Source organism: Hyperolius riggenbachi, chromosome 6 (assembly GCF_040937935.1).
Source record: "Hyperolius riggenbachi isolate aHypRig1 chromosome 6, aHypRig1.pri, whole genome shotgun sequence".
Classification (NCBI taxonomy): Eukaryota; Metazoa; Chordata; class Amphibia; order Anura; family Hyperoliidae; genus Hyperolius; species Hyperolius riggenbachi.
In genome coordinates this window covers 200,567,014-200,584,771 of record NC_090651.1, presented here as the reverse complement: position 1 = coordinate 200,584,771, position 17,758 = coordinate 200,567,014, and the positions used below count along the sequence as shown (strand labels likewise).

Sequence of the window (17,758 nt, the reverse complement as noted above, 5' to 3'; positions counted from 1 at the left end):
GACATTGACTTGTTTTTGTGGTCTTTTGAAAAAGCATGCCGTCAGTATCGTCTGTCCCAAGACCAGTGGGCCAGACATCTGACACCTTTGCTGCGCTACAAAGCGCTTGATGCCTTCGCAGAATTGCCTGCGGAGAAGGATAATGATTATGCTGCTATAAAAGACGCTATCATTACTAAGTACCAGCTGACGCCAGAAGCCTATCGGAAAAAGTTCAGGGCCTGGCAGAAAAAGTCTTCTGACTCGTACCGAGATGTGGTCAGCAGCTTGCTCACCACACTCCGCCAGTGGACTCTAGGCCTCACCAAAGGGTCTTATGATGTCCTGGAGGACTTGATAGTCCTGGAACAATTTCTGAACATTTGCCCTGCTGATGTACGACAGTTTGTGCTAGAACGCAAGCCGGCTTCAGCAACTGTCGCTGCAGACCTTGCTGAGACTTTTGCAACTACCCGGGTGGCTGATGCACGCAGAACTGTCCCATCCAGCTGGAGAGGAGGTCAGCCCAATACCTCGGCAGACTCTCCTGCCCCTGTGAGCCGTCAGCCACAGAGGCCACCCAGCACAGCTTCTGCACCCAGGGCTGCAGCCCCTGGAGAGGTCACCTGTCACTACTGCCACAAGACGGGACACATGAAGTTCACCTGTCCGGAGCGGAGGCAGACCACCCCAGCACCTGGACCACCCACACCTCGCCCGCGGCAGACACCACCCGCCAGTGTACCCCAACCAGGAGCCGCATCCAACCTGATGTTTGCCAAGGGGGCAGGGAACTCCCCCATCACAAGCAATCACCAGCTGGTTACTGTGAATGACCAGCTTGTCACTGGTTTCCGTGACACCGGAGCAGATGTCACTCTGGTGCGTGCACACCTTGTCCCAGCAGAGGCCATCATTCCTGACCAGTACCTCACCCTCACTGGAGTGGGGGGCACTCTTTCTCACATTGCCCAAGCTCGGGTGTCCATCGACTGGGGGGTGGGGGTCCACGAGAAGGTTGTTGGGATCCTGGACCAACTGCCGGTCCCTGTGTTGCTGGGGACCGACTTGGGCACGCTGGTGTCGTACTATGAACCTGCACCAAGCCCTGTGGAATGCCAGGACAGAGATGGACTCTCTGCCCACACCCAGGTACTTTGCACCCAGGGGCAAGAACAGGGGGAGGTGGGTTGAACGTGCCCAGTTCAAGGGAACCTGTGTTTGATGTACAAACTGTCTGTGATGAAAATGTTCCTGTTACTGTTATTAATGCTTGTAACAATGATGTAGGTAATGCCAATATGTGCCATTCTGAAGGTATACCCGTGCTAGCGGTAACACGCAGCCGTACTGCTCAGAACCTGGGCTCAGAACAGGTGGAGGAGGTTCCGGCCTCCTCCCCCTCCTCTGACCACAGGGATGGTACCCTCCAGCCACTAACCTCATATGCCACGGGCCAGCTGGCTGAGAGTGAGAGTGCTGCATTTGTGCAAGCACTCCAGACTGACCCTAGCCTCGAGGCCCTCAAAAGACAGGCTTCTGAGCCCCTCACAGACGAGGCTACGTTCAAGGTATACTGGGAAGGTGGGAAGTTGTACAGTGAGCCTGTACACCCCACCGAAGGTGAAATGAGGATGGGTACCAAGTTGCTTGTGGTACCTAGTGCCTTCCGGGGGCATGTGCTGAAGTCCGCACATGACATTCCCCTGGCCAGGCACTTGGGGATCCACAGGACACTTGATCGTATCCGGGGACATTTCTACTGGCCTCGAATGCGGATAGATGTGACGAACTACTGCCGCTCATGTACCATATGCCAAAAGGTAAAAAGGGCTGGGAATCCCCGCAAAGCTCCCTTGTGTCCACTGCCAATCATAGGTGAGCCTTTTCACAGAGTGGCAGTCGACATAATTGGACCATTGCCCACTCCCAGCAGCAGTGGCAAAAGGTACATCCTGACGGTGGTGGATTACGCCACCCGCTATCCTGAGGCCATGGCACTTTCCTCCCTGAGGGCGGACAAGGTAGCCGATGCGCTACTTAACATTTTCTCCCGAGTCGGGTTCCCTGCGGAGATGCTCTCTGATCAGGGAACCCAGTTTATGTCCGGACTCATGGAGGCCCTGTGCAAAAAGATACAGATGACGCACCTTGTCTCCAGTCCCTACCACCTGCAGACCAATGGACTGTGTGAAAGGTTCAACGGGTCGCTGAAGCAAATGCTGACCACGTTTGTTGAGTCGCAAGGTGGGGACTGGGAACGATACCTGCCTCATCTTTTGTTTGCATACAGGGAGGTGCTGCAGGAATCTACCGGGTTCTCCCCGTTCGAGCTCCTGTATGGTAGGAATGTCCGAGGACCCCTACAATTGATGCGGGAGACGTGGGTGGGCAAGGGGGACCCCACAGATGTCTCTGTAGTTGATTACGTTCTCAAGTTCAGGGACAAGATGGAGTCCCTCACGGAAATGGTAACGGAAAACATGGCCCAGGCTCAGGCCAAACAAAAACTCTGGTATGACCGCACTGCTGGAGAGAGGTCATTTGAAGTAGGTGACAAAGTGTATGCCCTTCTTCCAGTAAGGCAGAACAAGCTGCAAGCGGCCTGGGAGGGACCCTACACTATAGTGCAATGGTCCAACCCTCTGACATATCTGGTGAACATGGGAGGCAGGAAACAAAAAAGCTTTCATGTCAACATGCTGAAGGCCCACCATGACAGGACCAAGTTGAACGCCATCACCACTACAGACGCCTACCCTACGCCTCGCATCGATGAGTTGTTGGATATGCTGGCGTCCGCCAGGTACCTATTAATCATGGATCTGAGCCGGGGGTACTGGCAGATACCAATTGCACCTGACGCGAGGCAGAAGTCGGCCTTCATCACCCCTTTTGGCCTCTTCGAGTTCACGATGATGCCCTTTGGGATGAAGAACGCTCCTGCCACGTTTCAGCGGGCCATAAACGACCTGCTGGAGGGACTGCAAGGGTTCGCTGTAGCGTACTTGGATGACATTGCGGTGTTCAGCCCCACCTGGGAGGAACACCTCAAACACCTGTCCCAGGTACTAGAGAGGCTGGCCGCAGCCAATCTGACAGTTAAGCCGAGTAAGTGTCAGATTGGTATGACTGAGGTGCAGTACTTAGGTCACCGGGTGGGGGGTAACACCCTGAAACCTGACACGGAAAGGTTGACGCCATCCTGGCATGGCCTCGGCCTATCACGAAAAGGCAGGTCCAGGCGTTCCTGGGGACCGCTGGCTACTATAGGAAATTTGTTCCCGCCTATAGTACCCTGGCGAAGCCCCTGACCGATGCCACTAGCAAGAAACACCCCAAGGTTGTTAGCTGGACCCCCGCTTGCGAGAACGCCTTCCAAGCGTTGAAGCAGGCACTCGCGAGTGCCCCTGTGCTTCAAGCCCCGGATTTCAGTCGTCGGTTTGTTGTGCAAACAGATGCCTCTGACTACGGTCTTGGCGCAGTCCTCAGCCAGGTGGATGGAAAGGGAGATGAACACCCTATCCTCTACCTGAGCCGGAAGCTCCTGCCCCGAGAGGTAGCCTACTCCACAACTGAAAAGGAGTGCCTGGCCATCGTGTGGGCCCTACAGAAACTACAATCGTATCTGTACGGCCGCTCTTTCACGATCATTACCGACCATAACCCCCTCAGTTGGCTAAACCGTACTGCTGGGACCAATGGAAAGCTCCTACGGTGGAGCCTGTCATTGCAACAGTACGACTTTACGATCCAACACAAAGCAGGCAGCCGACACCAAAACGCCGATTGGCTGTCCTGGTGTCAGGGGGAACTAGACCCAGCAGCGCCAATGGCTGCTACGGAGGATGTCTTGGTGACACCCCCCTACACAGCGTCAGGAGGGGGAGGTGTGACGCCGGGCGACGCCCAGTCGGCCAAAACGCAATTGCGGTCGGTTTGCAACACAAATCGTTAAACCAAGATTTGATGTGTAGCCTCCCTCTGCCTAGGAACAGCTGGGGGATTTGTCTTAACTGAGTAAGAGCCTGGGGGGAGGTGTTGATTAGCTTGGACCTATTCCCTGTGGAAGGCAGAATAACATGGAGGCATGAATTCCCTTTTCTGTTCTGGGAACCAGGTGACACCTAGATGTTAATTAGCCTGAGCCTTTCATAACTTGGAGAGCCAGGAAGCTAATCCCAGCAGGGGGCTATTCAAAACCTTCTCCCACTCCAGACTCAACGGCACCGAGCACGGGCCATAAGAAAGCATGGGTGGTAGGATTTCCTGTCGGTATACGAAAACCGTATATCGCACAGCTATGATATTCATATAGTCTTGTTCGGTAAAATCTGGCCATCGGGTTGATATGAAATTCATTGTGATGGCACATCCGGGTATTGAGATATGAATCTTCTCAGGAGCCTGACCCGCTGGCTTAGCCGTGTCTGATGTCATATTAATCTGTATTTTCCAACAAGTATGAATCTCTTACCCCCTAAATATAACGTGTATGGTTCAGGAGTTACAGCAATTCCTAAGTTTAGCTCTAAAATCTCTCAGAGGGAATGAACTGTCATTTGTTGGTAACTCAGAGGGGGCCGGCATTGCCACACCCCCAAACCAGCTTCATCAAAAGCACAGAGCCAGCAGGCGGGCTGGAGTCCTCCCATTCCATCCATATGAGAACATTCTGCTGCCAGCCAGAGGACACATGGCTGGTGGCCATTTTGCTGAACTGAAGTAAGCTCTGAAACAAAGGACACATGGGCTAGCGGCCATCTTGATTGGCCATCTTCTGTAACCTGGACCAAAGAATTCTGCTGAACTTTGACTGAAACCAAGAACTTTAAGAACTTGAAACCGTTTTGCTTGGACTTGATGATTTTCCCACAAAAGGACATATTTCCGCAAACCCTAAGTATTTTTCTCCCTTTTTATTTCATACTGGCTATTACTGCTTTAATAATTGTTGATTTTAATAATTGTCTGTATATATTAATTATTTATATTGCTGTGAATAAACGACTTTATCCAAGTCATTCACTGTCCGCTACCCTGCTTATCAGCACACACAGAACTGATCCCGGGTCTCTGAAGAGACGCTACTGTTTGTTTGTTTGTTGTTGGCTAGACAGAATACCGTGTGTTTAACCGTTTTATTCGCAGGACTAGTCAGTCAGTAAATCGGGTCCACTGGCCCATACCAGTGGTGGTGGCAGATACCCTGGAATCGTGTGTACGTTGTAATTACCCGTATCTCACAGGCTCCCTTCTGGTTTGTCTGCGGCTAATTCTTAGCGGTTCCTGCGCATTGACTGCGACCAGCGTTCGCCCGATCTGTGCGCTGGCACCGTTTAGAAGGCCAATTGCGGTCAGCCACCAGGGCTCCTGTGACACGTGGCCAAAAAGCTATTATGTATATAGGGTATTATTTTAATTGTGACAAGCAAAATAATAGAATTTGGGGTGTTTGAGATCCGAGGCCTATGATATTTGAATTTTCTTTAGCTGCAAACTGAATGAGAAGCAATAAAATTGTTATTTTCATATACCAAAATAAAACACTTGTAAAAAAAAAAAAAGTGACAGAATTGAAAAGAGAATGCATAAATAGTTACTTTAAAGCCTCAGTTTTTTATATATGTATGCCATGTATTACTCTTATGTTTGCTAATAAGGGCTTGGAATCATTGATGGTGTGCAATGAGAAAACGAAAACCACAACATAAAATGCACCTCTATTTCCAAATAATATATTGTCACTATACTTTGTACTAGGGACATAATTCAAACCTTTCGATAACCAGGACAAATAGGTAGATAAACGTGTGGGTTTTATGTATGGTGGCATTGTTTATTTTAAAACTATAGGGGATGGAATTGGAGAAATTGCATATTTTTTCATTTTTTTCCTTGTTTTTCCTTTAAAATGCATAGAAAGTAAAGTAATTGCTGAAAAAAATATCACCCCCAAAAAGCCTAATCTGTGGGGGAAAAACAAGGTATAGATCATTTTGTTGTGATAAGCATTGAAAAAGTTATTGGCAAATGAAAGGGAAGAGCTTTGACAGGTGAAAATTGCTCTAGTCCGGTAGGGTAAAAACCCTTGGGGGTGAAGTGGTTAAACTTCAATGTGGATAATATGGAACACATGAATGTATGGCTGCAATTAAATATTAGCTAATTGTGTTACTATTGCTTTAGGGTGGAGAATTGGCTATCTATTACGAGCTGGAAGAAGGTGAGAGCCCATCTTCCAGGGGAATAGTGGAAGTGTGCCCCAACACTCACAGGTGACTCCCTAAATATTACCTTATCAATGTGCAGTGGTTGTGTGTGTGTTTGCTTTAATTGTTGCTGCCAACTACTGCAAAACACTGGATTGCTACCTGTCTTGGAAGCACTTTGCACCTATTTTGTGTTAGATCTGTCTTTTAGAACACTTCAAGCAAGTCTTATTCCACGGCCCATATACTGCAATGTACTACAAAGGAATGAACATTTAGCGCAGAATGACAAAACTTCACTTTGATTATGTAGTGGGCAACAATTTGTGCTAGGGAATATGCATGTGATTTATTCTTTCTGTTGAATTCACTGCATATAAAAGCGAACCTGAATTCAGAAAGCCCTTTTTGTTCTAAAAGATAAGCATTGGCATAAAAACCTTTAGGGCCCATTTCCACCAGCGAGGTTTCCTCGCTGAATCTGCTGAGTTTCACCGCGGGCAAATCGCGCGGGGAAACTCTGCCATAGGGTACAATGGCACCGCCTGCCGATTCGCTTGCGCTAGCGATTCCGCCAATATTGCCATCCGAAATGGTGCAGGAGGCGGCGAATACCATAGCCATGCATGGCACGGCTGATGAGATTCGTCTGCATAGCCGCAGACCTGGAAGTGCCGGCGGCTCAAGTGGAAACGGGCCCTTAAAGAAAAAAACATTTATTTGTTGCAGCTGATAGAAATCCTGCAATAAATCTGCAGTGTGTCTTCTTCCCAACTCATGAATTCAGACATAGGGTTAATATCCTGTGCTTACAAATTAGCTGCTCTACTGAGGACTGCTGAGATTCCTGTATATGCAAAGAAGAAAGAAAAGCGTGCACCTTCCGTCAAAAACTGTGGTATATTTATTGATCCAAGTTTGCAGCATAAAAGTGTAGATATCGGAGATTACAGAAAACACGTGAAGAGGGGTACCTCATACATACAGTGGTTTGCAAAAGTATTCGGCCCCCTTGAAGTTTTCCACATTTTGTCACATTACTGCCACAAACATGAATCAATTTTATTGGAATTCCACGTGACAGAATACAAAGCGGTGTACACGTGAGAAGTGGAACGAAAATCATACAGGATTCCAAACATTTTTTACAAATTTATAACTGCAAAGTGGGGTGTGCGTAATTATTCAGCCTCCTGAGTCAATACTTTGTAGAACCACCTTTTGCTGCAATTACAGCTGCCCGTCTTTTAGGGTATGTCTCTACCAGCTTTGCACATCTAGAGACTGAAATCCTTGCCCATTCTTCTTTGCAAAACACCTCCAGCTCAGTCAGATTAGAAGGACAGCGTTTGTGAACAGCAGTTTTCAGATCTTGCCACAGATTCTCGATTGGATTTAGATCTGGACTTTGACTGGGCCATTCTAACACATGGATATGTTTGGTTTTAAACCATTCCATTGTTGCCCTGGCTTTATGTTTAGGGTCGTTGTCCTGCTGGAAGGTGAACCTCTGCCCCAGTCTCAAGTCTTGCAGACTCCAAGAGGTTTTCTTCCAAGATTGCCCTGTACTTGGCACCATCCATCTTCCCATCAACTCCCTGTCCCTGCTGAAGAGAAGCACCCCCAGAGCATGATGCTGCCACCAACATGTTTGACAGTGGGGATGGTGTGTTCAGAGTGATGTGCAGTGTTAGTTTTCCGGGGGGGGGGGGGGGGGGGGGGGGATGGGACCACCACAGATTGTGAACGGTTTCCGGCTGAAATCGGTTCACAATCTGTTTGCAGTAAAGGTAGCCATACGATCCCTCTCTGATCAGATTCGATCAGAGAGGAATCTATCTGTTGGTCGAATCTGATGGCAAATCGACCAGTGTATGGCTACCTTTAGTTTTCTGCCACACATAGCGTTTTGCATTTTGGCAAAAAAGTTCTATTTTGGTCTCATCTGATCAGAGCACCTTCTTCCACATGTTTGCTGTGTCCCCCGCATGGCTTGTGGCAAACTGCAAACGGGACTTCTTATGCTTTTCTGTTAACAATGGCTTACTTCTAGCTACTCTTCCATAAAGGCCAACTTAATGCAGTGCACGACTAATAATTGTCCTATGGACAGATTCCCCCACCTGAGCTGTAGACCTCTGCAGCTCGTCCAGAGTCACCATGGGCCTCTTGACTGCATTTCTGATCAGCGCTCTCCTTGTTTGGCCTGTGAGTTTAGGTGGACGGCCTTTACTTGGTAGGTTTACAGTTGTGCCATACTCCTTCCTTTTCTGAATGATTGCTTGAACAGTGCTCCGTGGGATGTTCAAGGCTTTGGAAATCTTTTTGTAGCCTAAGCCTGCTTTAAATTTCTCAATAACTTTATCCCTGACCTGTCTGGTGTGTTCTTTGGACTACATGGTGTTGTTGCTCCCAAGATTCTCTTAGATAACCTCTGAGGCTGTCACAGAGCAGCTGTATTTGTACTGACATTAGATTACACACAGGTGCACTCTATTTAGTCATTAGCACTCATCAGGCAATGTCTATGGGCAACTGACTGCACTCAGACCAAAGGGGGCTGAATAATTACGCACACCCCACTTTGCAGTTATTAATTTGTAAAAAATATTTGGAATCGTGTATGATTTTCGTTCCACTTCTCACGTGTACACCACTTTGTATTGGTTTATCACGTGGAATTTCAATAAAATTGATTCATGTTTGTGGCAGTAATGTGGCAAAATGTGGAAAACTTCAAGGGGGCCGAATACTTTTGCAAACCACTGTAGTTGTGACGGTTGCTGGTGCTGAAGGTGGGAGTGGGAATAACTGTGGGCCTAGGGATGGACGTTTCGCGTCCACATGGACGCTTGGTCATACTGCGTTCCACTGAAAGGCGTAAGTGACAGCCGCGGAAAAAGGACGGAAGACTCCGCCTCTTCCTCCGCGTCACATCGCCTATCGTGAGAGGAGCTCAGTTGTGCGGAAGCTGCGCCTCTCGCCGCCGGACGGAGGCCGGGAGAGTTCAATGTAAGCAAACTGTAGGTCGCATGTTGCGTACCACAGTAATGGAACGCATGACGCACATATCATGCGACCCTGAAGGTGCAACATACTTCAATCCGTTAGTGCTGCCCAGGGTGGCAGAATGCATGGAGAAAAACCTCCAGCAGAGTGCGCTAACCTCCAATTGGAGGTATTATATTACATATGACTCAGACAGTCTCCTATGTGCATACAATTCAATCCATGCAGACACATAACTCGGCAGCAAGAAGGCTCACCAGCCGCACAATCGGCTATAGTGACATACTGCAGTGCACAATAAAAAAGCCCTGGGACCACAGTAGGCAAAGATGGGATGGGGTCACACATATAATTCACCCTATTTTTACAAAACGTCCCGAATGGATGGGAAAGAGAAGGGAAGGGGGAGGAAAAAAAGAGAGAGGATAAAACCACCGAAAACATTTCAAATAACGGGATCATAGAGACAACTGATTATACATTACAGCATTACGGCCAACAGTACCACCTTCAAATGACAGTTTACATATTACTATTGTCAGACTATTGTCTGAGCCATATGTAATATAATGCCTCCAATTGGAGGTTAGCGCACTTTGCTGGAGGTTTTTCTCTATGCATTCTGCCACTCTGGGCAGCACTAACGGATTGAAGTACATTGTGCCTTCAGGGTCGCATGATATGTGCGTCATGCGTTCCGTTACTGTGGTACACAACATGCGACCTACAGGTCACTTACATTGGACTCTCCCGGCCTCCGTCCAGCGGCGAGAGGCGCGGCTTCCGCACAACTGAGCTTCTCTCACTACAGGCGATGTGACGCGGGGTAAGAGGCAGAGTCTTCCATCCTTATTCCGCGGCTTTCACCTCCACCTTTCAGTGGAACGCAGCGTGACCAAGCGTTCGTGTGGACGCGAAAACGGCCGTCGCTAGGCCCACTGTTATCTCCACTCCCACCTCCAGCACAAGCAACCGGCACAACTATGTATGAGGTACCCCTCTTCACTTTTTGTTTTTTGTAATCTCCGATATATCTACTGTACACTTTTATGCTGCACACTTGGATCAATAAATATACCACAGTTTTTGACGGAAGGTGCACACTTTTCTTTCTTCTTTGCAAATACATGTGCTGTGGACTTTCTTCTGTATTGGTATACCAGCGGAGCACACGTCTGCCAGCAAGTAAGGGGATCACAGGTCGGAGTGTGTGCTCTTGGTTGTGCCACTATCAGCAACATTTCTCACCAGTAATATCACCTGTTAAAGAGGAAGTGCCACACTACTTTTTCTACATTTTGCTGCTGAGATTCCTGTGCTGACACAGCTGTCCTGTGCATGAGTTCAGGTCCACTTTAACCACTTATATTTTTAACTACGTATATCTACGCCCGCAGGACTTCAGTTCCCGCACAGGGGTGTAGATATATACCGCGACTCCCGCGCACTTTCTAGTCGCCGCATGTTAGTACACAGATCATTGAAATGGGAACACAGTTCTAGAACTAAGTGCCTGTGATCAATGATCATGGCATCAATGGGATGTCATGATCATTGACAAAAGATAAAGTAAAACATACACGCATAACTTCTTTTATGTACTGCTCAGTACACAAGAGGAATAAAAGTGGGGGGGAACAGCTAGTGGCCAAATAGTAAAATTACAACTACATACGGTACATTAACTTAATAAAAATAATACATACATTTCCCCATAAAATTAACCCCTTACCTTGCCCACTCACCCATAGTTTCCAAAATAAAAAAATTGCATATATTAAAAAAATAACATTTAAAAAAAAATACATAAATAGTTACCTTAGAGACTGAACTTTTTCAATATGTATGTCATGAGGGTATATTACTGTTATTTTTTGCAAATACAGTGGCTTGCAAAACTATTCGGCGCCATTGAAGTTTTCCACATTTTATCACATTACTGCCACAAACATGAATCAATCTTATTGGAATTCCACGTGAAAGACCAATACAAAGTGGTGTACACAAGAGAAGTGGAGCGAAAATCATGCATGATTCCAAACATTTTTTACAAATCAATAACTGCAAAATGGGGTGTGCGTAATTATTCAGCCCCCTTTGGTCCGAGTGCAGTCAGTTGCCCATACACCTTGCCTGATGAGTGCTAATGACTAGAGTGCACCTGTGTGTAATCTAATGTCAGTACAAATACAGCTGCTCTGTGACGGCCTCAGAGGTTGTCTAAGAGAATCTTGGGAGCAACAACACCATGAAGTCCAAAGAACCCACCAGACAGGTCAGGGATAAAGTTATTGAGAAATGTAAAGCAGGCTTAGGCTACAAAAAGATTTCCAAAGCCTTGAACATCCCACGGAGCACTGTTCAAGCGATCATTCAGAAATGGAAGAGATATGGCACAACTATAAACCTACTAAGACAAGGCCGTTCACTTAAACTCACAGACCGAACAAGGAGAGCGCTAATCAGAAATGCAGTCAAGAGGCCCATGGTGACTCTGGACGATCTGCAGAGATCTACAGCTCAGGTGGGTGAATCTGTCCATAGGACAACTATTAGTTGTGCACTGCACAAAGTTGGCTCTTATGGAAGAGTGACAAGAAGAAAGCCATTGTTAACAGAGAAGCATAAGAAGTCCTGTTTGCAGTTTGCCACAAGCCATGTGGGGGACACAGCAAACATGTGGAAGAAGGTGCTCTGATCGGATGAGACCAAAATGGAACATTTTGGCCAAAATGCAAAACGCTATGTGTGGCATTAAACTAAAGGTAGCCATACACTGGTTGATTTGCTATCAGATTCGACCAACAGATAGATCCCTCTCTGATCGAATCTGATCAGAGAGGGATCGTATGGCTACCTTTACTGCAAACAGATTGTGAACCGATTTCAGCCGGAAACCGTTCACAATCTATGGTGGTGGTGGTTCTGCCGCGCTAACCCCCCCCCCCCCCGCATACATTACCTGCTCCGCCGGCGCGACTGCCCCCGGTCACCGCTGCTCCGCTCTGGTCTGGTCTCCGGGTCCGGCATGCTTCACTTCGTCCTGCCCGGCAGGAAGTTTAAACAGTAGAGCGCCCTCTACTGTTTAAACTTCCTGCCGAGCAGGAGGAAGTGAAGCATGCCGGAACTGGAGACCAGACCAGAGCGGAGACGGAGCAGCGGTGACCGGGGGCAGTCGCGCCGGCGGAGCAGGTAATGTATTGCCGCACTATTGCGTCGGTTGTCGGGCACTCGAACGCCGCTAGCGACGCGCTCACTACCTGCGGGCAATCGACGGTAATTTTCCGCACGGAGCAATCGACGGGATTGGCCGAAATAGATCGAAATTTAGCGTGTGGCGGGAACGATGTGACAGCAGATTCGATCCCAGTGATCGAATCTGCTGTCGATCGGAGGGGAATCGGCCTAGTGTATGGCCAGCTTTACACTGCACATCACTCAGAACACACCATCCCGACTGTCAAATATCGTGGTGGCAGCATCATGCTCTGGGGTTGCTTCTCTTCAGCAGGGACAGGGAAGCTGGTCAAAGTTGATAGGAAGATGGATGGAGCCAAATACAGGGCAATCTTGGAAGAAAACCTCTTGGAGTCTGCAAAAGACTTGAGACTGGAGCGGAGGTTCACCTTTCAGCAGGACAACGACCCTAAACATAAAGCCAGGGCAACAATGGAATGATTTAAAACAAAACATATCCATGTGTTAGAATGGCCCAGTCAAAGTCCAGATCTAAATCCAATCAAGAATGTGTGGCAAGATCTGAAAACTGCTGTTCACAAACGCTGTCCATCTAATCTGACTGAGCTGGAGCTGTTTTGCAAAGAAGAATGGGCAAGGATTTCAGTCTCTAGATGTGCAAAGCTGGTAGAGATATACCCTAAAATACTGGCAGCTGTAATTGCAGCAAAAGGTGGTTCTACAAAGTATTGACTCAGGGGGCTGAATAACTATGCACACCCCACTTTGCAGTTATTGATTTGTAAAAAATGTTTGGAATAAAGTATGATTTTTGTTCCACTTCTCACGTGTACACCACTTTGTATTGGTCTTTCACGTGGAATTCCAATAAAATTGATTCAGGTTTGTGGCAGTAATGTGACAAAATGTGGAAAACTTCAAGGGGGCCAAATACTAGCCACTGTATGTGCTTGTAATTAGTGATGGACTCAAAACGGAAAATTTTTTTTGATTTATTTCCAAATAAAATATTGCCGCCATTCTTTGTACTAGGGACATATTTTATATGTGATAACTGAGACAAATGGGCAAATAAAATGTGTGGATGTTATCCACAGCAGCACATTTTATTTTAAAACTATAATGGCCGAAAAATTAGAAGTAATTTTTTTTTTTTCATTTTCTTTCTTATTATTACTTATTATTCCTGTTAAAATGCATTTAGAATAAAATTATTCTTAGCAAAATGTACCACCCAAAGAAAGCCTAATTTGTGGCGAAAAAAAACAAGATAACGGGCTTGATTCATTAAGCTGAGCTGCTAAAGCTGCGCAGCGAACTGTGCAGACGCGCACAATATGCACGCCTTACTTAGCTGCCCTCGCCCATTTACGCTAGCTGCTTCCATAGCAACGCGCATAACTTAAAACGTGGGCAGTCCGCAATACTTCACTAGCGGCCGCTACTATGTCAATTAACATGTTAATTGTCACAGTAGCGGCCGCTAGTGAAGTATCGATACTTCACAGCCAGGACCGTCTGTATTTAAAGTTACGCACATTGCTATGGAAGCCGCTTGCGTAAATAAGGGAAGGCACACTCCTTACATTGCAGTGAGTGCTGCTAAGTAAGGCTTGCATGGGGCGCACTCCTGCACATTAAGCTGCGCTGCTCCACCAGCTTAATGAATCAAGCCCATAAATGTTTTGTTTTGATACGTAGTAATAAAGTTATTGGCAACTGAATGGGGGGAGCTCTGAAAGGTGAAAATTGCTCTGGTCCATAAGGGGAAAAACCCCTCAGTGGTGAAGTGGTTAATGGTCCCCACCAACACACATACAGTATATTTTTATACATTTCAATATCCACAATATTCTTTTCTTACCCTGTTTAAACACAGTCTTGTTTTATCACCATTTTTTTTATAATTAATCCTCCAAACTCTTCTGCATAACTTCCAATTATTTAATATTTCTATTATTTCTTAATAGATTGCAAGCTTTTGTTGACTGGTCTTTTTTGTTTCATGTCATCTACCTAGTATTGTCCACTCTTATAACAATTTTAAGTTTATTTACAGCAATTAAGAAAATGCCACATTTGCATTATTATTAATATTATTACCACTTATTATTATTAAACAACTGAAGATGGTTTACCTGTCCATTCCTTACCAGAATTACTCGATTCTTTGAAAAGCCACAGGAAGGAGAAACCACCTCCAGGTTGGCCAGCGTTGTCTTCTACTGTTTCCAAAGACACACTTTATCCACCTTGGAGACTTTCTTGAACAGCTTCCCCAACACAGAGGACCGAGTGTTGGGCAAATACATGGTAATTACATAGGAACCAGAAAAATTGTGTTTGTATTGCACTCTGCAGTGTTTAGAAAATTGCAGTATTTAGGATAGGTTGGGATAGCATAAATGAGTGGAACACATGGTGTGTGTGTGTATTGGGGGGTAGGAGGCGAGAGAGGTTTGTTCGATATATGGGTTGGTGTACATGTGTGATGGAGAGGGGGAAGAGAAATAAGGTTTCATGCGGTAACAGCCTTGATTAATTGTCATTTTACTAAATGCTCTGTAAATGCAGCTGTTTTCAGCATTACCGAATGTGGTAATGCTTGATGAATGGACGCCAAAGTTGCATTCACAATCCAAGTTTCTGCAATACAATTCTTTATATAACGTAACATTACTACAGGCAATTGAGCACACACTCTCCCCTTCATGCAGGTGATAAACGTGCTCTCACGCCTGTTTCCTCTGCCCTTATCACACCAGAGGCTCGCTGGATGCAAGCCACCTCCTTGATTCGGTGGCACTTTCACTGAATAGACCCCAAAAGGCTCAACATCGTTCACAAACCGTTCTCTTTAACCCTTTTATTGCCAGCCGATTTGTCTGAAACGTGAACATCTACTGCTAAGAAGTTTTATAGACATTTTGCACTCATTAGGTTTACTTAGGAATTTTGACAAGAAAATCTACATGAAATAGGACATATTATATATTGTTTTTTTCTGTAATGAATTGATTTAGAACACTAAAACAAAATGTTGTACTTTTTCTGGGAATATAACAACATTCTTGAGTGAAATATGTAAAAAAAAAAGTGAGAGAAAAAATAAAATATTTTCTGGGTTTTATTTTCAAAGAAAATTACTTTTACTGCCAAAAATATTACTGTTTGTAAAAGTCATTTTCTGCTTAATCCAACGATATAAGATATGTATAGGTAGCCAGGTATAGGTGCAGCCAGTATAGGTAGCCAGGTATAGGTGCCGCTAGTACAAATAGCCAGGTATAGGTGCAGGCAGTATATGTAGCCAGGTGTAGGTGCTGACAGTACAAGTAGCCAGGTATAGGTGCCGCCAGTACAGGTAGCCAGATATAGGTGCAGCCAGTATAGGTAGCCAGACATAGGTGCAGCAAGTATAGGTAGCCAGGCATAGGACCTCCCATTAAAGGTAGCCAGTTATAGGTGCATCCAGTAGAGGTAGCCAAATATAGGTGACACTTGGGGAGGGGGGGCGACATCATCCTCCCTCCCTTTCCATGGGCTCCCCTCCTGTGCCCTCCTGCAGGGCTGGAGCAGCAGTGCGATGTGTAATTAAATCACCCGATCGCTTGCTCCATGCGGTATGTCCCTGCCTGCAGCCGTCTCCTCTCTTGCCGCCCGATCTCTGCATGACGCTGGCAAGACACGCGTAATCACGCATCATGCAGGGAAACGGGAAGCAGAGAGGAGACAAAAATGTTACTGTGTCAAAACCCTGATTCTACTGACTCCTAATATATAAGATATATATATAGGTAGCCAGGTATAGGTGCTGCCAGTACAGGTAGCCAGATATAGGTGCAGCTAGTATAGGTTGCCAGGAATAGATGACCCCAGTACAGTTAGTCAGGTATAGGTGCAGCCAGTATAATTAGCCAGGTATAGGTGCCACCAGTACAGGTAGCCAGGTATAGGTGCCACCAGTACAGGTAGCCAGGTATAGGTGCAGCTAGTATAAGTAGCCAGGTGTAGGTGCTGCCAGTACAGGTAGCCAGATATAGGTGCAGCCAGTATAGGTAGCCAGATATAGTTGACACTGGGGGAGGGGGGCTGACATTATCCTCCCTCTCTCTCTCCATGCCCCCCCCCCCCCCCCTGTGCCCCCCTGCAGAGCTGGAGCAGTGGTGAGGTGTGTAATAATTGGTCATGGCCAGTGCTATATAAGTGGAAATGAGCAAGTGAATCATTAGATAGGTAACACAGCTTTACAAAGGAGGCCACACTCCGAAACATCGCTGTAACATGTTTTACCTGTCTTTAAAGAGAGTCTGAAGCGAGAATAAATCTCACTTCAGACCTCATAGATAGCAGGGGCATGTGTGCCCCTGCTAAAACGCCGCTATCCCGCGGCTTAACGGGGGTCCCTTCACCCCCAAATCCCCTCCGTGAGCCGGGGAGCGCCTCCACATTGGGGTAGGGCTAACCGCCGCAGCCCTGTCTCATGCGCGTTAGCCCTGCCTCCAGGAAGAGCAAAATGTACGACCAAGTTGGTCGATGATTTTGCAGGGGGGGGGGGGTTGGGGGTGAAGGGACCTGGTTTAGCCGCGGGATGGCGGCGTTTTAGCAGGGGCACACGTGCCCCTGCTAACTATGAGCTCTGAAGCGAGATTTATTCTCGCTTCAGAGTCTCTTTAAATGACAGCTGTATTGAGAGGTATATAGAGGCTGCCATATTTATTTCCTTTTAAACAATACCAGTTGCCTGGCAGCCCTGCTGACCTATTTGGCTGCAGTAGTGTCTGAATCTCACCAGAAAAGCATGCAGCTAATCTTGCCAGATCTGACAATAATGTCAGAAACACCTGATCTGCTGCATGCTTGTTCAGGGACTATGGCTCCATATCCCTCTCACTTCAGTTGTCCTTTAATAAAAGAGCAATAATTACTGAATTGGATGGGGCCGATTCGCCTAGCCTACTAGCCTGATGAGAGGTGTAATTAGACTAGTTTCTGGAGATGAGATTTACAGGGACTCCGAGGAGTGCCCAAATTTAAAAGAATACACTTACTTGCGGCTTCTTGCAGCCCCGTTTTCGTCGTCACCCGGCGACACCCGGGCCTGGTGTCGGCCGGCTCTTCCTGGTTAATGATGCAATGCGTCATCACGCCGGCCGCTTCGCGTCATCACGGTGCCGGTGTGACAGGTCTGCGCACAGTGCACACGTTGCGTTTGTGTGTAACGTGTAGCATTATTAGAAAGTGCTGCATGCTGTGCGTTATACATGTTATTAACTGCGTTAGACTGTAGGCACATGCTCAGTAATGACTTGGAAGCATACTTTTCATTGCCTGTATGCTCTACTGTATGCTATGATAAC

General features: G+C 46.8%; 1 protein-coding gene across 1 annotated transcript in view; it reads left to right on the top strand.

Annotated features, from left to right (window-relative positions):
* LOC137522116 (uncharacterized) overlaps positions 1-17,758 on the top strand; it is a 226,651-nt gene that overhangs the window by 23,845 nt on the left and 185,048 nt on the right. The window contains exons 5-6 of the mRNA XM_068242144.1: positions 6,169-6,257; positions 14,555-14,711. Of these exons, the coding sequence (XP_068098245.1) occupies positions 6,169-6,257; positions 14,555-14,711 (246 nt within the window). The remainder of the gene's footprint in view (positions 1-6,168; positions 6,258-14,554; positions 14,712-17,758) is intronic.